This window comes from Ichthyophthirius multifiliis, assembly GCF_000220395.1.
Source record: "Ichthyophthirius multifiliis unplaced genomic scaffold scaff_1120509251428, whole genome shotgun sequence".
In the NCBI taxonomy this organism is placed as follows: domain Eukaryota; phylum Ciliophora; class Oligohymenophorea; order Hymenostomatida; genus Ichthyophthirius; species Ichthyophthirius multifiliis.
Genome location: NW_004085883.1, coordinates 114,402 through 132,021, shown reverse-complemented (window position 1 = coordinate 132,021; position 17,620 = coordinate 114,402). Strand labels below are relative to the sequence as shown.

The 17,620-nt window shown below is 16.6% G+C and overlaps 4 protein-coding genes across 4 annotated transcripts, besides 30 other annotated features; all 4 read left to right on the top strand. All coding sequences in view use genetic code 6, as the record gives it.

The window, feature by feature from the left end:
• Positions 1-1,991: 1,991 nt before the first annotated feature.
• Positions 1,992-2,065: a microsatellite.
• A 283-nt stretch (positions 2,066-2,348) lies between these two features.
• Positions 2,349-2,582, top strand: IMG5_202480 (hypothetical protein; the record flags this gene model as incomplete). Its single annotated transcript, XM_004023902.1, has 1 exon — positions 2,349-2,582. The coding sequence occupies one exon, from the start codon at positions 2,349-2,351 to the stop codon at positions 2,580-2,582; it is 234 nt and encodes a 77-aa protein (XP_004023951.1).
• A 225-nt stretch (positions 2,583-2,807) lies between these two features.
• Positions 2,808-2,845: a microsatellite.
• Positions 2,846-2,857: 12 nt separating this feature from the next.
• Positions 2,858-2,916: a microsatellite.
• A 210-nt stretch (positions 2,917-3,126) lies between these two features.
• Positions 3,127-3,156: a microsatellite.
• Positions 3,139-3,226: a microsatellite.
• A 642-nt stretch (positions 3,227-3,868) lies between these two features.
• Positions 3,869-3,914: a microsatellite.
• A 903-nt stretch (positions 3,915-4,817) lies between these two features.
• Positions 4,818-4,842: a microsatellite.
• A 17-nt stretch (positions 4,843-4,859) lies between these two features.
• Positions 4,860-4,889: a microsatellite.
• Positions 4,890-4,965: 76 nt separating this feature from the next.
• IMG5_202470 (hypothetical protein) lies at positions 4,966-13,166 on the top strand (the record flags this gene model as incomplete). The annotated part of the gene is made up of 14 exons (XM_004023901.1): positions 4,966-5,026; positions 5,165-5,337; positions 5,399-5,584; positions 5,641-5,731; positions 5,865-5,981; positions 6,033-6,475; positions 6,555-6,947; positions 7,101-8,678; positions 8,754-10,175; positions 10,343-10,539; positions 10,727-10,893; positions 11,604-11,938; positions 12,062-12,692; positions 12,743-13,166. 14 exons carry the CDS (start codon positions 4,966-4,968, stop codon positions 13,093-13,095), a joined length of 6,147 nt encoding a protein of 2,048 aa, XP_004023950.1. The 3' UTR covers positions 13,096-13,166.
• Positions 6,478-6,532: a microsatellite.
• Positions 6,958-7,060: a microsatellite.
• Positions 6,959-7,060: a microsatellite.
• Positions 11,052-11,162: a microsatellite.
• Positions 11,059-11,149: a microsatellite.
• Positions 11,072-11,151: a microsatellite.
• Positions 11,076-11,162: a microsatellite.
• Positions 11,947-12,051: a microsatellite.
• Positions 13,157-13,210: a microsatellite.
• A 151-nt stretch (positions 13,211-13,361) lies between these two features.
• Positions 13,362-14,030, top strand: IMG5_202460 (multiple myeloma tumor-associated, putative; the record flags this gene model as incomplete). Its single annotated transcript, XM_004023900.1, has 1 exon — positions 13,362-14,030. The coding sequence occupies one exon, from the start codon at positions 13,362-13,364 to the stop codon at positions 14,028-14,030; it is 669 nt and encodes a 222-aa protein (XP_004023949.1).
• Positions 13,889-13,936: a microsatellite.
• Positions 13,896-13,957: a microsatellite.
• An 18-nt stretch (positions 14,031-14,048) lies between the features above and the next one.
• Positions 14,049-14,115: a microsatellite.
• Positions 14,056-14,113: a microsatellite.
• A 126-nt stretch (positions 14,116-14,241) lies between the features above and the next one.
• Positions 14,242-14,322: a microsatellite.
• Positions 14,260-14,322: a microsatellite.
• A 787-nt stretch (positions 14,323-15,109) lies between these two features.
• Positions 15,110-15,152: a microsatellite.
• Positions 15,153-15,520: 368 nt separating this feature from the next.
• Positions 15,521-15,589: a microsatellite.
• Positions 15,590-16,460: 871 nt separating this feature from the next.
• Positions 16,461-16,507: a microsatellite.
• Positions 16,508-16,590: 83 nt separating this feature from the next.
• Positions 16,591-16,623: a microsatellite.
• Positions 16,594-16,622: a microsatellite.
• An 11-nt stretch (positions 16,624-16,634) lies between the features above and the next one.
• Positions 16,635-16,676: a microsatellite.
• An 11-nt stretch (positions 16,677-16,687) lies between these two features.
• Positions 16,688-17,064, top strand: IMG5_202450 (hypothetical protein; the record flags this gene model as incomplete). The annotated part of the gene is made up of 2 exons (XM_004023899.1): positions 16,688-16,893; positions 17,034-17,064. 2 exons carry the CDS (start codon positions 16,688-16,690, stop codon positions 17,062-17,064), a joined length of 237 nt encoding a protein of 78 aa, XP_004023948.1.
• Positions 17,065-17,269: 205 nt separating this feature from the next.
• Positions 17,270-17,298: a microsatellite.
• Between the last annotated feature and the right edge of the window lie 322 nt (positions 17,299-17,620).

Sequence of the window (17,620 nt, the reverse complement as noted above, 5' to 3'; positions counted from 1 at the left end):
AAATTTAACTACATTATATTTATACATTAATAAAACTCCCTCTATTATTAAATTTCGATTTTATTTCATATTTGATTATTATTTTAAGTCATAGATTAATGTCCTATTTATATTATTTTTATAAAAGTTTAAATAAATATAAAATATTATTACTATTTTATTATATCTTCTAATCTTTCTTTTGGATATAAAATAACGTTTATATTGTAAATATCCTGTTATTCAATATTTTCTTATATAATTTAATCTTTCATACTAAGGAAAAAAAGCATTTATTCTCTTCTTTCTTTAGCTATTTAATACCTTAAATCGCCTTTACTTTATGATTCATTTTCGAATAATAAATTTAATCTGCTAACCTATAAAAAGATAAAATATATTAATAAGATAAACAATAAGTTTACTTCTTTCATTTTTTTATTATATAACCATTCAATTAAATATATATTAGAATCTTTAAAATGCTTATGTATAATACATTCTTTCCATTAAATTTTTCCATTTATTTCCAACCATTTTGAGAATCCTCTTACCGGTCCTTTTTCAAGTAAACTAATATATTGATTATCATATAATTATTCTTCGTCATATTTTTCTAGAGGTTCAATCTATTTAATTATGCAAAAAAATTATTATTTTTATATCCTAAAAAATATACATTAAAATTCTAAACAAAAGGTATTTTAATATGTATCATATTTTCTGTTTAAAAATAATCAATTTAATTAAATTTTCTATTAGAACATAATTCTTATGATATTTTTTTTAATCCTGGTTTCTTTTTACTTATTGAAAAGCTTTTTTTATCTAATTTTCTTAATATTTAACTATTTGAAATATGCATCTAATTACTATAATTTATACTATCATTTTATATCATCTCACTAGTTACTAATAGTTTATCTATTTTATATAATGTTTTTAATTATTTAGGTAAATTATCTAAAACTAGATTTAGTTTTGAATTATTTAATGATTATTAATTAATGCAAATCTATTTTTTTCAAAATAAAAAATAAAAACCTTTTTTATAAAAATATTTTTACAAATGTATCTTTATTACTATTAAATGATTATTATATTTATTTATATTATTTTGCGTCTTATAATCCTTATTTTAACCTATCTTTGTCTAACTTAAAAATTGGTGATTATTATATTCTTATTTAAATTATATTAAAAGAAAACTAATAAATATATGATTAAATTATTTATTTTTATTACTTAGAATCATTTTACAAAGAAACAAAAGAATGTAATTTGCGTTTTTTTTTTTATATCTATTATAGTATTATTGATTTTTTTTTTTTTTTTTAAAAAAAAAAAAAATGATATTTAATAAATTCGTTTTTAAAAAAATAAAAAACATTGTATGTTTATTTTGTGGCTGGATATTTAGCCTTTAGAAGCTTCATTTCTTTAATTATTTCATGTGTATATTATTATTAAAATTAATATTAAGGATCTTATTCTGAAATTCCAAAATATTGGTTATTCATAAATATATAACTTTTTTAGTTTTTTAAGTATTTGTAAATCAAAAATAATTTATTTAAAAAATTAAATAAATATTTTTTTTAAAAAAAAAAATATTGAAATAATTTTTAATAAAACCATTAATAATATCCTATATATAAAAAAATTAATAATGTTTATTTATTAATAATTATTTGTCGTTTAAAAATATAAAAAGTAAATTATATAGAATATACTGTTTATTAAATACATAGTATAACATAAATCTATAAATATTTTAAATAAAAAAATAATTAATATCAAAATACAAAAAAAAAAAATAGAAAAATATATATGATATAAAAATTAATTATAATAATTTAATTAAAAATATTTTTTTAAATTAATTTAAATATTTTAAATTCTAAATATTTATACTTTATATTAATAAAAAGAATTCAAAAAGATTTATATTAAATTAAATATTAAAAAAATAAATAATCAAAATAAATTTTATAGTTATGAATATATATATATATATATATATATTTATTAATTACATATAATTATTTTTATATTTAAATATTATTATTTTCTATATTATTATTTTAAATAAAAATTAATTTTTTTATTTGAAAATATATATATTTATAATAATAAACATTTTATTTTCAAGAAATTAAAAGAATATAAAAATTTAAAATAATTATAAGAGTTTAATAATATTTAATTTTTTATTTGATTCTTATTTTTAAAAAAAAAATTATTTTTTTTGAAATATAAAAATAAAAAAAAAATTAAATATATAAATAATTAAGAAGAATATATTTCACAAAAAAAAAAAAAAAAAAAAGGCTTAAGCAGATAGAAAAGCAGTTATTAAAAATGCTGATATGTCCGAAGAAATGTCTTAAGATGCAATTGATTGCGCTAACTAAGCTTTAGAAAAATTCAACATCGAAAAAGATATTGCTGCATTCATTAAAAAAGAATTCGACAAAAAATATAATCCAACATGGCATTGTATTGTAGGAAGAAATTTCGGATCATACGTAACACATGAAACTAAACATTTTATATATTTTTATATGGGGCAAGTGGCTGTATTACTATTTAAATCAGGATGAAAATAAAAAATATATTTATTTATTTTATATTTAAAAAAAAAATATTTTATTATTTTTAATAGACTAATTTTAATTTTTTTTTTTTCATTTTTATAAATAAAAAAGAAATAATAATATAATTAAGTTGTTTTTGTTAATAGAAAAAAAAAATTTAAAATATTATTAGTATATAAAAAAATAAATATATATATATATTTTTATTGTTTTATTTACATAATGTTTCTATTTTATAAATTCTTTTTTTATATATTCATATTTTTTATCTAATATTATGCATTATTTTCAGTTTTTTATTTATATTTATTAATTTTTGTTTTTTTTTTATTATTATTATCTAGATGATTAATTATTTAATTTTAATTTGTAATTTAAATATTTTCTAATTTTTTTTTTGTATTTTATATAAGTAATATCTAAAAAAAAAAAGTCTAAAATAAAAATGACTTTATAATATATATTTTATAATATATCTTAATTTATTTAAATTAATATTTATATATATTTATTATCTAAATATGTTTTTATTTTATCTTTAAATTATATATAATTTTTAAAATTTAATTTTTAAATTTTATATATATTTTTAATATTAATAAATTTTTTTATTCTTTTATATTTCAAATTTTATTATTTCTATAATATTTTATTTTATAGCTTGTAATAATTTCCTAAAATTTCTTTTTAATAAAAAATAAATTTTTATTGTTATTTTTAATATTTCTATAATTTTTTTTATCATTTATTTTTATAAAATTTATGATTGCTTTGTGAGTTTATAAATAATCAATTAATCTTTATTTTAAATACATATTTTTTTTTTCCTTATTATTCAATTTTTATTTTTATTTACTTCTCTTTTAGTATTCACAATCATAAATTTTAACCTATATTAGATTTTTTTAAAAGTTTTCATTTAAGATTAAAGCTTTAATTAATAAATTAAATGTAATATTTGTTATTTATTCTTTTAAATAAAACTTTATATATAAAAGTAAAATAAATTACATTTTAAAAAATAAATATTTTCAATAATATCATTATTTTAAAAATTTTATCTTTCATATTCTTTTGATCAAATGCTTTTTTATCATATTTTTTATTATTAATACTAAATTAATTTTTTTTTTCATATTTTAATTTTTCAAATATACTCTTGAGTTATTTTATTTTAAACTTTATTAAGTCAATATATTTTATTTGAATTAGATATTTAATTATTCATTAAATTATTTATTGTACAATAAACTTTTTTATATTAAATATAATTATTATTTAATTGCTAATTGCTATAAGTTTGAATTTCTTACTTCTATAAGTTTGAATTTCTTACTTTTATTATCCTTCTATTTTTTTTAATATACTAGTATATCTTTAAACAAGTTTTATCTTTTTTTATTATTTTCTTATTTCTTTATTTTAAAAGACTTAAATGTATTTAATAATTTTTATTTTCATAAATATATATAATATATTTTGCTATCAAATAAATATATACGTGTTTGCTTTTTTTTTTAAAGGCTATTTCTTATATATTTTAGAATAATGATTTACCTTTGTAAATTACACTTTTTTTTTAAACAAAATTAATTAAACTAATATGTTTTAAATTAAAATTATAATAATCGTTTTTAACTTATAAATTATTTAACTTTTTATACTATATCTTTGTAATAAAATTACAATTATGTTTATAGAAAATTTATTTTTTACTTGAGGATATTTTTTATTATTAAATATACTTCTTATTTTTGTTTAACTAATATTTTTAAAGATTATTTGGTAATAATTTTTTATTTAATTTTTATTTTGATATTATTTAATTATATTTTATCTTAATTTTAGAAGTTTATAATTCTATTTATAATATTAATTTATATAATTATAATTATTATTATATTTATTTATTTAATTTAACTTCTGTTATTTTTATACTAATAGTATGACTATTAAAACAATAGATTTATATTTTTTTAAACAATATTTTATTTAGAAAATTTATTTGCTTTTATTTATTTTTTTCACTTTCTTTTTTTATTAATTATTTTTAAATTCACAAATAGAAATATTATTTTTGAATGAAATATTTATATTTTTAATTAATAAAGAATATAAATTATATATAAACGAAAATTGTTATAATTTATGTAAATTTATTTTAGTTATAAAAAATAAATAAAAAATTTATTATTTTGTAAATAATATAATAAAACACATTTTTAATAAATTTATTTTCCTTTTCAAAATTTCAAAATTTCAAAATGTTTATAATTGAAAAAGAAAAAATTTAAAATCAAAAAAATTAAAATCTCCTAATATATTATTATTATTTTTTTTAAAAAAAAGATTTTTTATATAAAAATAAATAATAAACTAAATAAAAAATATGCAATCAATATATAAAGAAGAAGCTTTACCATTAGTTATTTTTGACTAATAATCACGAAGTAAAAATATCATTTTTTTTAATAGAAACAAAAAAAAAACTATAAAACAATTATTAAAAAATTGAAAAAAACATAATAAAATAATAATTATAATTACTAAAAAAATAAAAAAATTAAATTTATAAAAATAATAAATAGCATATAGTTTAAATTCAGAAACAGTTCAATTTATAAAATAAATTCCAAAACCAATTGGAGTAATATCAGTCGCAGGTGCATATAGAACCGGAAAATCATATCTTTTAAACCGAATGTTACTTAATAGAAGTGGCGGTTTTGGAGTAGGGCCAACTGTAAATCCTTGCACAAAGGTAGCTATATACATTAATATATATATATATATTTATATAAAAAAAAACTTTAAAATTAAAGGGTATTTGGGTTTGGGGAACACCTATTAAAGGATAAACTTCAGATGGCGAACCTATTAATGTATTAATTATGGATTCTGAAGGAATAGGGTCAACTGATGAAGATTAAACTCATGATACAAGAATTTTTTCTTTAACTATTTTACTTGCCTCTAGTTTTATTTATAATTCTATGGGTTCTATTGATGTATGAAGAATAAATATTTATTTATAATATTTTTTTTATTTTTATGTATTGTTTAGGAAAATGCATTAAGCAATTTATCTTTAGTTGTAAATTTAACTAAGAATATTCATATTAAATCAACCGATTGTGATTAAATTGATTAAGAAGGTAATTTATATAATATAATTTTTATTTAAAATAATAAATAAATATTATATGTCTTTTTGTTATATTATTTTGATAAACTTTATATATATATATACAAAAAATTATAAAAATATTTAAAAAATTAAAAAAAAAGAGTATTCAAAATATTTTCCGAATTTCTTCTGGATAATAAGAGATTTTTCATTATAATTAGTTGATTAAGAAGGGGAAGCAATAACCTCAAATGATTATCTCGAAAAAGCACTTTTAGGTATATTTATTAAAAAAAAAAAAAAAAAAAAATTATAACAAAAAAAAACAGAATAGAAAGGCTTTTCTGATGAAGTAGAATAAAAAAATAGAATACGTAGATTATTAACCACATTTTTTTAATAAAGAGAATGTTTTACATTAGTACGTCCTTTATTGAACGAGTAAAATTTACAAAAACTAGACAAAATGGATCTAGATTAATTAAGGCCAGAGTTTTTCGAATAAGTAATATAATTAAGAAAAAGAGTTCTGTAAAGAATAAAACCAAAAAAATTAAATGGGAAATCTTTAAGCGGAGAAATGTTAATGACTTTATGTAATTCTTATTTAACAGCAATAAATAATGGAGCAGTTCCTAATATATAAAATGCTTGGACATATGTTTGTTAAGATGAATGTTAAAAAGCTTAATAAAAATCATTTGAATATTATGAAAAATATTTAAAAGAATAAGTTTTTACTAAAATTCCTACAACATTAGATGAATTAAAAGTTATATATATATATATATATATATATATATATATATATATATATATATATATATATTTACTGAAATAAAAATAAAAAGTATTTAAATAAATAAGCTAAAGAATAAGCAATAGAAAATTTTAAGAAAAAAGCTGTCGGAGATGTTGTTTAATAATATTAAGATGATCTAATTAAAAAAATAAAAAATAGGTTCTAATAAATTAAAACAATTAATGAAAAAGAATCAAATAATTAATGCTAATAATTTATTCAAAGGGAATTTTAACCCATTGAGCGTAAACTAAAATCTTGTTAATACGAATCTTTTTCTGAATATGAGAAAGACCTAAAATTTTTCTAATAATTTTTAGTAGAACATGGACCTTAAACTGTAAATAGATTAATAGTTTTTTTAGATTTTATTAATAAAATGACAACTGAAGGAGCAACATATTTTATTAAGAATTTCGAGTAGGAAATAGATATATAGAAAGTAGCGTTTTTATATATATGTATATACAAATATATATATATATAAATAAATATATATATAAATATAATTATATATATATATACTATATAATATATATATATAAATATATATATTTATTATGTTGTTTATATATATTTTTTTTAAAATAATTAGAATTGTAGAAACGATATACAAAAAAAACTTGAATAGGAAATATAAGAAATTAAAGTTAAATATGAATAAGAAAAGTAAAATACTTAGAATAAATATATTTAATTATAAAAAGAATAAGAATAGCTATTAAATTCTTAATAAAAAAACATGAAAACAATACAAGAATTAGAAGAAGATAGATAAAAACAAGAGAAAGAGTTAAAAGATTAATTAAAAAATGATAAAAATGAATACTTTGATAAAATTGAAAATTTAAAAAACAAACTAAAAACTCTTGAAGAGTAATTAAATAAAAGCGAAAGACAACTTTTATTAAAAGAAAGCTAATTTTAGAAAGAAAAAGCTCTTTTAGACCATAAAGCATCTCATTTTGAATAATTATGTAATGAATATGGTTAAAAAGAGAAAACCTCTGAAAATACATTTTAATCACTTTAGAATGATTTGAGTAATAAAATAAAAGAATAATAAATCCAATACGAAAAGACAATAAAATAACTAGAAAACAAAGTAAATATTCTAAAGGATTAAAATAATGATTTAAATGAGAAAATAATAAATATATAAAACAATTAATAGTAATAAAACGAGAATTATTTATTTAAAGAAAAAAATTACCAAAAAAATATACAAGAGCTATAAAATGAGATTTCATTTGCAAAAAAGTAAGTTTCTGAACTTTCTAATAGTGGTTTAAAGAATTTAGATGAATTAAAAGATTAGTATAATGATTAATTATAATAATTAAAAGTTTAAAACGGAAAACTTAATTCAGAATTACAATAAAATATAGAAAAATATAAATAGGAAAAAACCGAACTCAAATCAAACTACGCACTACTTTAATAAGAAAAAGGCTTCGTTGAATAATAAGTAGATGAACTTAAAAAATAATTGATTGAAGTCAAAAAAGCACACGAAAGTACTATTTAGGCTTTAGAATTAGACTCATATAATAATAATGATACAGTCTAAAATAAATAATATCTATAATTAAAGGAAAGTCATTTGAAATAAATTAAATAATTAGAAACTTAAAATGCTTAGATAAAAAAAAATTTAGAATGTTAGATTGAAAATTTATAAAAAGAATTGTAGGAAAACGACATGAAAAATAAACTATATATAAATGAAAGTGAATTGAAAATTTAAGACTTAAGTTGCTAATTAAATGAAATTAGAGTATAAAAAAATAATGTAGATTAGAAATTAAAAGAAGTGGAAGGAATGCTTAATTTAAATTCGAAAGATATGGAAAAAAAATTCCTTTTGAAAATTAAATAATTAGAGGAAAATATAGAAAATATTAAGGATAGATCATAAAACGAATTAAGGGAAAATCAATATAAATATGAAGAAACACTTGCTTAATTAAAAAATATGTTTGAAATTGAAAGAGAAACATTAGAAAAAAGATTACTTGATGAAAAGTACTTTTTTTATATTTTTTTATATTTATTACTTTTTTTTTTCCAAAGAGATAAAAGAGAAAAAAATTATAATTAATTAATTGAAGAATATGAATAAAAATTAATTGATGAAAAATAAATTCTAGAAGATGAAATAGATAATCTTCGTGTATAAAAAATAAATATTCAATTCTATATATATATATATGTATTTAACCAAAAAAAAAAAATTATACATATAAAGGAAGATATAAAGGAATATGAAATATAAATATTAGATATGTAAGGTCAATATGAACATTAATTAGAAATAAAATAAAAGAACATAGAAAATCTAGAAAAGACACTAAATGAGATTAAATAATAATTACAAAATACATAATAAACTTACCAATAATAACTGGAGTAATTAACCTTTCAATACACTACTGAACGTAAAGATCTCTAATAAAAGTATGAATAAACATAAAAGTGCCTATAATAAAGTGAAAGTTTAAATTAGAATTTGAGCCAAAAACTATAAAATAGTGAGAAAAGTTTAGAAAATAAAAAAAGGGAAGTTTAAGAATTAAAGCAAGAATTTTGTTAATAAAAATAAATATTAGATGAAAAACTTGAAGAAACTAAAAAAAGATATTAAAATATCCAAGACGAATATTTATAAAATAAAATTTCTTCTGAAAAATAAGTAGCCCTATCTTCTCAATAAAACGAATTCTACCAAAAAAAACTCCAAGAACTCGAAAAAAACATCGAGCAATCTTCCCAAAAATACGAAGAACGTCTAAAACTCCAAAAAATCGAATGGACTAAAGAAATGACTGAAAAGATGTAAGCCTTAAATGAAGAAAAAATCATCATTGAATAAAAAATTATGAACATAAAAAAAGCAAATAAAGAACAAGAAACTCTCACCTAAAAACAGCTTTCTGAATTGGAAAAAGAAAACGCCATTTTTACTGAAAAAAACCAATTCTTAGAAATTCGTCTAAAAGAAAACGAGGAAAAATACGCATATGAGTTAGAATAACTAAAAGACTAGCTTTCAAAGTCTAAAGAGTTCACCTCTTAAGAAAAAAGGTGTTTAATTTAAGAAATAGAAAAGTTAAAATCCCAAAATGTGCTCTTAGATAACGAAAAACATGAACTTAATACTTCTTATGAAAGAGATAAAGTACTTTGGGAAGGTAAATTTTCCTTCCTTAACTAATAAAAAGAACAGGCCAAGTAAGATTTATTAGAAGCACAGAAAAAATTTGAATAAACACTCACTCATTTATAAAAATAAAGACAGGCAGAAAAAAATGAAAGGGAATAAGGAGTCACTGATATGCTAATTTAAATTGAAAGAAAATATTAAACATAAATTAATGAATTAAATGAAGTTTCTAACCAAAAATTATAGATTGCGAACCTCAAAATTACTAAATTAGAAGCCGATTTGAAAAACAATGTAGGTTAGGCTTTGTTTGAGAGTAGATAGAAGAATTCGAGTGCTATGATGACAGAAAAAAGAATGATTGAACTTCTTGAAAATGAGAAAAAATATTAGTAAGAAATCGAAACAATGAGAAAAGAAAGAGAATATGAAAAAAAAGAATTTTAAATTAAACTCGAAAATGAGAAAGAAATTTTCAAATCTAAAATAAATACTGTAGAAGAAAAGGTAATAAATATATATATATATTCTTCTTTTAAAAAAATTTAAATAAATATAATTTTTTTTTTGAGTATATAATAAATCTTTAAATATTTAGTTTTTTTTTTTATTTTTATTCATATTATATCTTTATATCTTTATTGCTTTTTGTTTTAAATATATATAAAAAAAAGTTTAAAGATGCTGAAAGAAGACGAAATCTTTTAATTTTTGAACACGAAAAAGAAAGAGCTAAATGGAATTTAGAAAAAGATCATTTAATTAATTAAAAAAATGAAACATAAGAAACATTGAATAAAATTGAAAAAAAAAAAGAAATTCTTCTCAGAGAAAATGAAAGATTAAAATCTGATACAAGACAAGCAAGAAGGTATTTTTAAATTTATATTAAAATATAATTTATCTCTTAAAAAAAGATAATCTATTAATCAAAATGGAAATAGTAATTTCTTAAATATGAGTAAAAATATAGGAACTGATAGAAAAAGTCCTATGAGAAATAGCAGTAGAAGTAGAGAAAGAAGTAGCATAAATGACTATAGTTATGTTAATAATAGTAATGAAAATGGAGAAGATAATAATAGTGAGAATTTAAATAATCAAATAACTGCTAGTATATTAGATAACTTGAACTTGAATAATTCAAGAGAAAATAATTAAAGTGGAGGAAGTGTTGGATTTATGAATTTCTATTAAGGAATGTAAGAAAAATAAAATAGTTTAAGTAAGAATAATCTTTAATATAATAAGTATAATGGAAGCTAAAGCCAAATTTAATGAAATATATTAATAAAAAAAAAAATATATATATATTAATAATATTTTTTGAATTAATAAGAGTTTATGTAATAAAATTATTATAGATTTAACTAAGGAAAAAAGATATTGAAAATAATAAAAAAATAAATATATATATAAAAATATATATAAATATATATATATATATTTATATAAATATATATTATTTATATAAATATATATACATATTTATATCTTTTTTTAATTAAATATGTATATATCTTTATATTTTATTTATATAGACATATTTTTATTTATTATAAATAAATTATATTTGTAAATAATAATTTATATAATTTATGATATTTTTTAATTATATAAGATTTTTTTTAAAAAAATTTTATTATCATAATTATCATTTATTTTATTTAATTATTATCATATAAGAAATATAAAAGAATTAAATTAAATTTATTTCTAATTTTCGAAAATAATTTACATTAAATAACTAAAATATAAATAAAAATTTATAATTAAAAAATATAAAAACTTATTAAATTTTTATTAAAATGATTTATTTAACAATAACATTACTATTAATTATTTTTATCTTAACATAATAATAATAAACTTTCTAATAAACTATTGGAAATAAATAAATAAACTAAACACACTATTTCTTTAACTAAACACTAGACCATTTTGATCCTTTAGGATTAATAAAATGGAAATAAAGATACACTATATATGATGAATACTTCAATCCCGAAAACGGTACAGTATTTATTTCTATAGGCGGAGAAGGTTAAATGGCAGGTATAACAAACGGAAGAGGTTGGCTAATATAATTAGCCTAAGAATTCAGCGCCATTGTAATTTCAGTAGAACATCGTTTTTATGGTGTTTCTTAACCATTTGGCTATACAAACTAATCTTATTCTTTAGAAAATCTATAATATTTAACCGTAGATTAAAGTTTGGCTGATTTAGCGAATTTAATTTCAAAAATAAAATAGAAAAAATTACATAAAGTTTCTTAATATATATAAATAAATAAATAAATTTATAAATATAAATATAAATATAAATATATATATATATATATATATATATATTTATATTATTTAAATATATATTAATATATTTTTTTATAGATTTCAGAAATTAATCCTTTCATCACAATTGGTGGTTCATATCCTGGTGCAATGAGTGCCTGGTTTAGATATAAATATCCTCATTTAACAGTCGGAGCTTTAGCTTCTAGTGCTGTCGTAAATGCTATTGAAGATTTCTAAATGTATGACTATTAAGTATATTTAAGTACTAAAAAAAGCGGTAACTGGTGTCCACTAAAGATCTAATAATTTAACTTTTATATTGAAAAAACATTAAATAATACACTTTATGCTATTAAATTAAGGCAAAAATTTAATGCTACAATGCTTACAAATTCTGAGTTCCTTAATTTCTTTGCTGATTTATATTCTGGATTAGTTTAATATGGATAAAGAACATTTTTATGTTCTATATTTTAAAATACAACAATCGAATAATAAATTAATCGATTAGCAGATTATTCGGCTGTTAATTAAACCGCAATAAATTATAGTACTAAGACTTTGTTTAATACTACTTATGATCCTAATCAGGCTTAGAGATAGTGGACATTTTAAACTTGCACATATTTTGGATTTTTTTAAACTGCTAATTAAATTAATCCAATGAGAAGTTCAAAAGTTAATCTCAGATTTTTTGAAGATTAATGTAGATAAGTTTTTGGTTAAAGTAAAAAATATTATATTTATTTAATTTTATAAATATAAATATATAATTAGATTATGTACCAGATATAAGTATAACTAATAGTTATTTAGGAGGACTTAATTTAGAAGCTACTAATATTGTATTTACTAATGGAAGTGAAGATGGGTGGAAATGGGCTTCTTTGACTTAAAGTAAAGGAAGTATGGTTTCTCTTATTAGTGATTGTGATAATTGTGCTCATGGAGTTGAATTAGGCGTCCCTAAAAGTGAAGATCCTGATAATTTAAAAAATACGAGAAGAATAGTTAAAATTTTATTTAAATAATGGATTGATTAACATTTCTAAAAATACTAGAAACCAAATTTTTAATAAAGAAATTAAATAGAGAAGTTCGAATTTGAAAAAAAATAAAATTTTTTTTGAAATTTTTATATGATTTTTTTAGAAGAAAAATAAATAATTATAACTTTACTTCTTATTTACTTATTTATCATTAAAAAAATAAAAATATTTATCATTATATAAAAATTAAAATATTGGTATATTTATTTAAATAAACCTAAAAAGTATAAGACTGTAGAAAAAAATAAGGAGCAACAAAAAATAAAATATTATAATAAAAAAATAATAATTAAATTATAAGAAATTATTTCTATCAAAAATAAAAATAAACAAAAAAAACAAAAAAAATGTCATATTTATCATATGAAATAAGAGATGGAGTAAGAGGAGGTCGTGATTAATTTAAATGGGATAATGTTCGTTAGATGACACATAAAGATAGAGAATAATATTTAGGTCAAACCTTAAAAATCGGATTTTTGGATAAAGGAGGAAAATGGAGAAAAAAAGACTGGTATTTAAAATCAAAAGGACAATAATAAAATGAAATAGATGAAATATAATCACAAGACTAAAAAAGAATACGAATAGCCTTAGGACTTGAAAAAGAAGATAAAAATAAAATATTGACTGAATAAGAATAAAAGGAATTATTAAATTAAATCAATTTCGGAGTTAAAAATTCATAAAATTTAGAAGGATAAGATGATGAGGAAGAAAACGAATAATAAGGAATTGGATTTAAAACTAATGTAGCTGATTTGCAATAAAAAAAATTTGATATTAATAGATTTTTGAATTATGATCCGACTAAATTAGAAGCAGTTAATTTAGAAGATGATAAATAAAAAAAAGAAAAGGTGGAAAAAGTTGAAAAAAAGAAAAAAATTAAAAAGGAAAAAAAATCTAAAAAATAAAAAAAAAAATCTAAAAAGAGTAAAAATGACAAAAAAAAACATAATAAAAAAAATAAAAAAAGACATGACTCTTCAAATTCAAATTCAGATGAAGATTGAATAAATATAAAAAAATACTAAAAAAAAATATATTTAAAAAAAAATAATAATTATAAATATATATATATAAAAATAAAATTATATTAATATTTAACTAATATTATTAAGTATTAAATTTAAATTTTTTTAATGATATCTAAAAAAAAAAAAAGTATAAATGAAAAGATATAAATGTTTAAATAATATTATAGTAAATAAACAAAAAAGTATTTATATAAATACTAATGTCTATAAATATATAAATATATAAATATATATATATATATATATATATATATATATATAAATATATTTAATACTTTATCTATTATTTTATAATATTATTTTGTTTTATAATAAAAGCATTGTATTTCTAATTTATTATATTTTTTATTATTTGCATTTTTATGTTTTTTTTTTTATTTTTTAAATCAATATTTAAATTACAATATTTGATATTTATAAAATAACTTAAAATAATATAGCTTATATAAATAATAACATAGTATAAATTTAATTTTTTTATCATTTGATTAAATTAGAATTTCCTTTATTATTCTAATTATTTTTATTTAAAAATATATAGTTTAATAATTTATCTTCATCTATATAATTATTTTAATAAAGAACAAGTTTAAAATAATTTCTATTTAATTCTCTTACATCTTTAACATTTTTTAACAATTTTAAATATTACATTAATTTAATAAGTTAATCATCATTTTTATTATCATAAAATGGTATAATAGGTATACCATTATCTACTTAAAATAAATAACTAAAAGCTGAATTATCAACTATTACAATATCACTTAAATTTCTATCTTTTAAACACTTTAAATCTTTTACAAATATTTTTTATTAAATAAGTATACATTATTATCTATATAAACTTTATGATATATAATTTTATTCAGGATCTAATAATTATATAACTTTTTTTGCATAATTATAATTGCTTGCTGTAAAAATTATAATTTCAAAATCTTTACTTAATTCTTTTAATATTTCTTTAGCAAAAGGTCTTATATTAACACCAAACTATTACAAACATATATATATTAATATATATATATATATTATAATAATTAAATTAATTTTTTTACTTTAACATTTTTATTATTTTACATTTAAATTTCTATTTAATAATCTGAATTTAATTTTTTTTGAGTACAATGAATTAATGTCTCATCTAAATCAAATATAATAGTTTTTTAATTTGGATTTTTTTTCTTTTTCAGGAAAATATTTTATAAACAGGGATTTTAATTATAAATTATTTTTTTTGAAAACTACATAGCCTATAAATTTTATTTAAAATGTAATCTAAATTATTAAGAAAAATAATCTTAAGATAAAGGATATGTAAATGAACTTTATAGTTATTACATATAATAATTTATTTAATTTAAATTTTATTTTAGAATCTATATTTATTAAATAGGATTTAATTAATCTTATTAAGATTATATTTAATTTATATTATTTTAGGAAAAATATCTTTTTTAGTATAATTAATTTAAATCTATAATATTCTTAGATAAATTAACTTAATACTATTAATATTATTAATTAATTAAAATATTATTTTACTATAACGGAGACATATTACTATTATAATTTTTATTTGATATAGATCTTATTTTATTTTAATTTTCAATATTTTAAAAGTATTAAATTTATTGTTCATTTTAATTTTTAGTACTTTAAGAATTAATAAAAAATCTATTATTTTTAATATCCAAATTTTAATTTTATAATTATAATTAAATATCTTTTTAAAATCTATCCGAATAATGATAACTTGGTTTTCTAATTAAAAAATAATCATTACTATTATTATTTTAAAAATTATTTATAAGTTTTGTATTCAATTCGTTTTTATTAATATTCAAATATTAGTTTTATTACAATTTTTAATTAATAATATTTTAAAGTTTCACAAAAAATTATTAATTTTCTTGATTTTCCTCAATTTTATAATTATTTTGTTTTTTATTATCTAATAAAAATTAATTTGAAAATAAAAATTTTTATTAATCTTTTATGTGTGGTGGTATTATTGAAGAATAGTCTATTTATCTGTATTAATTATTATTTTTCTTTTAAGACTATGATATGTTATATTTTTAATATTAATCATATTATTAATTATTTTAATAATTTAAAACTTAAGTTGGAGTTAAAGATCTATTAATTTTATTTTATTCTAATACTATATTATTATCATTTATTTTTATTTGCAGATTCTTCATTTATTATATTTAACCTAAAATATATATTGAATTATTCGAAAAAGTTATAATTTATTTATTTTCAAAAAAAAGTAGTTAATAACTTATCAATAAAAAAAAAAATTAATTTTTAAATGATTAATGAGTTTTAAGAAATTAAATAAAATTTTTTGTATTAATGAAATATAAATTTAATTTTTTTTAAATAAAAAAATAAATATATATATATATTATATATATATATATATATATATATATATATATTTATTAAATCAAATTAAAATAAAATAAAATAAATACAACCTTAAAAAAAAAACTCTAATAAAGAAAAAATAATTGATAGAAACATAAAAATTTTATATAAAATTTTATATTAAAAAAGCATTTAATTATATTATAATTATTACAATATTATATTTTAAATAATTATAATAATAAAAAAAAATGGGTCTTGATTACTTAAGTAAGAAAAACTGGCATACAGGTTCAATAAAGAACATAGCTAAAGTTTGGGAAAAAGAATAAAAATACATCGAGAAATTAAAAAAACAAGAAGAATACACAAAAAAACGACACGAAGAAAAAACAGCTTATGAATTAAAATAATTGTAAGTCGAAGCCGGGTTAATACCTAAAAGTGCATTAGATAAGTAAGATTTTATATATATAAATCCTTCATTATAATAATAAAATGAATAAACAAACGAACAGTATCTATTGGGTAAAAAAGTAGATTTAAATAATATTTAATAGTAAAAAAATGATGGCAGTTAAAAATATTAACCTATAGTAACAGAAGATACTACAAATAAAGCCTGTGAAAATTTTACTTTATTACATGAGGATCCTTTATTTAGAATTATGTAAGAAGAATAAAAAATGAGGGAAAAAATATTAAATAATCCACTAGATATGAAATAAATTTATGATTAAATAGAAAAAAAATAAAAAAACATTATTAAAAAGATGATTCTAAAAAGAATAAAAAAAAACATAAAAAAAAAAGTAAATCCAAAAATTCCAAAGATAAAAAAAAATAAAAAAAAATAAAAAAATCCTCTTCTCGTTCTTAATCTCCACTTAAAAATTAAAAACATAAAAAAAATAGAAAAAAATACTTCTTCTTCTTCTCGTTCACGTTCAAGATCTTAGGATTAAAAAAATAAACTCTACGAAGAATATTTAACAAAAAAACTAGGTCCAATATTGAGTAAAGATGAAAAAGGAAATTTAAGGGCTGATTTTGGACTTATGAAAAGAAAATATCGAAATAATTTAAAACCAGAGGAAAAAATTAATATGACTAAAGAGGAAAGAGAATAAATGATAAAAGAAATGTAAAATAATGCTAAAAATGTAAGAAATATAAGGGAAAAG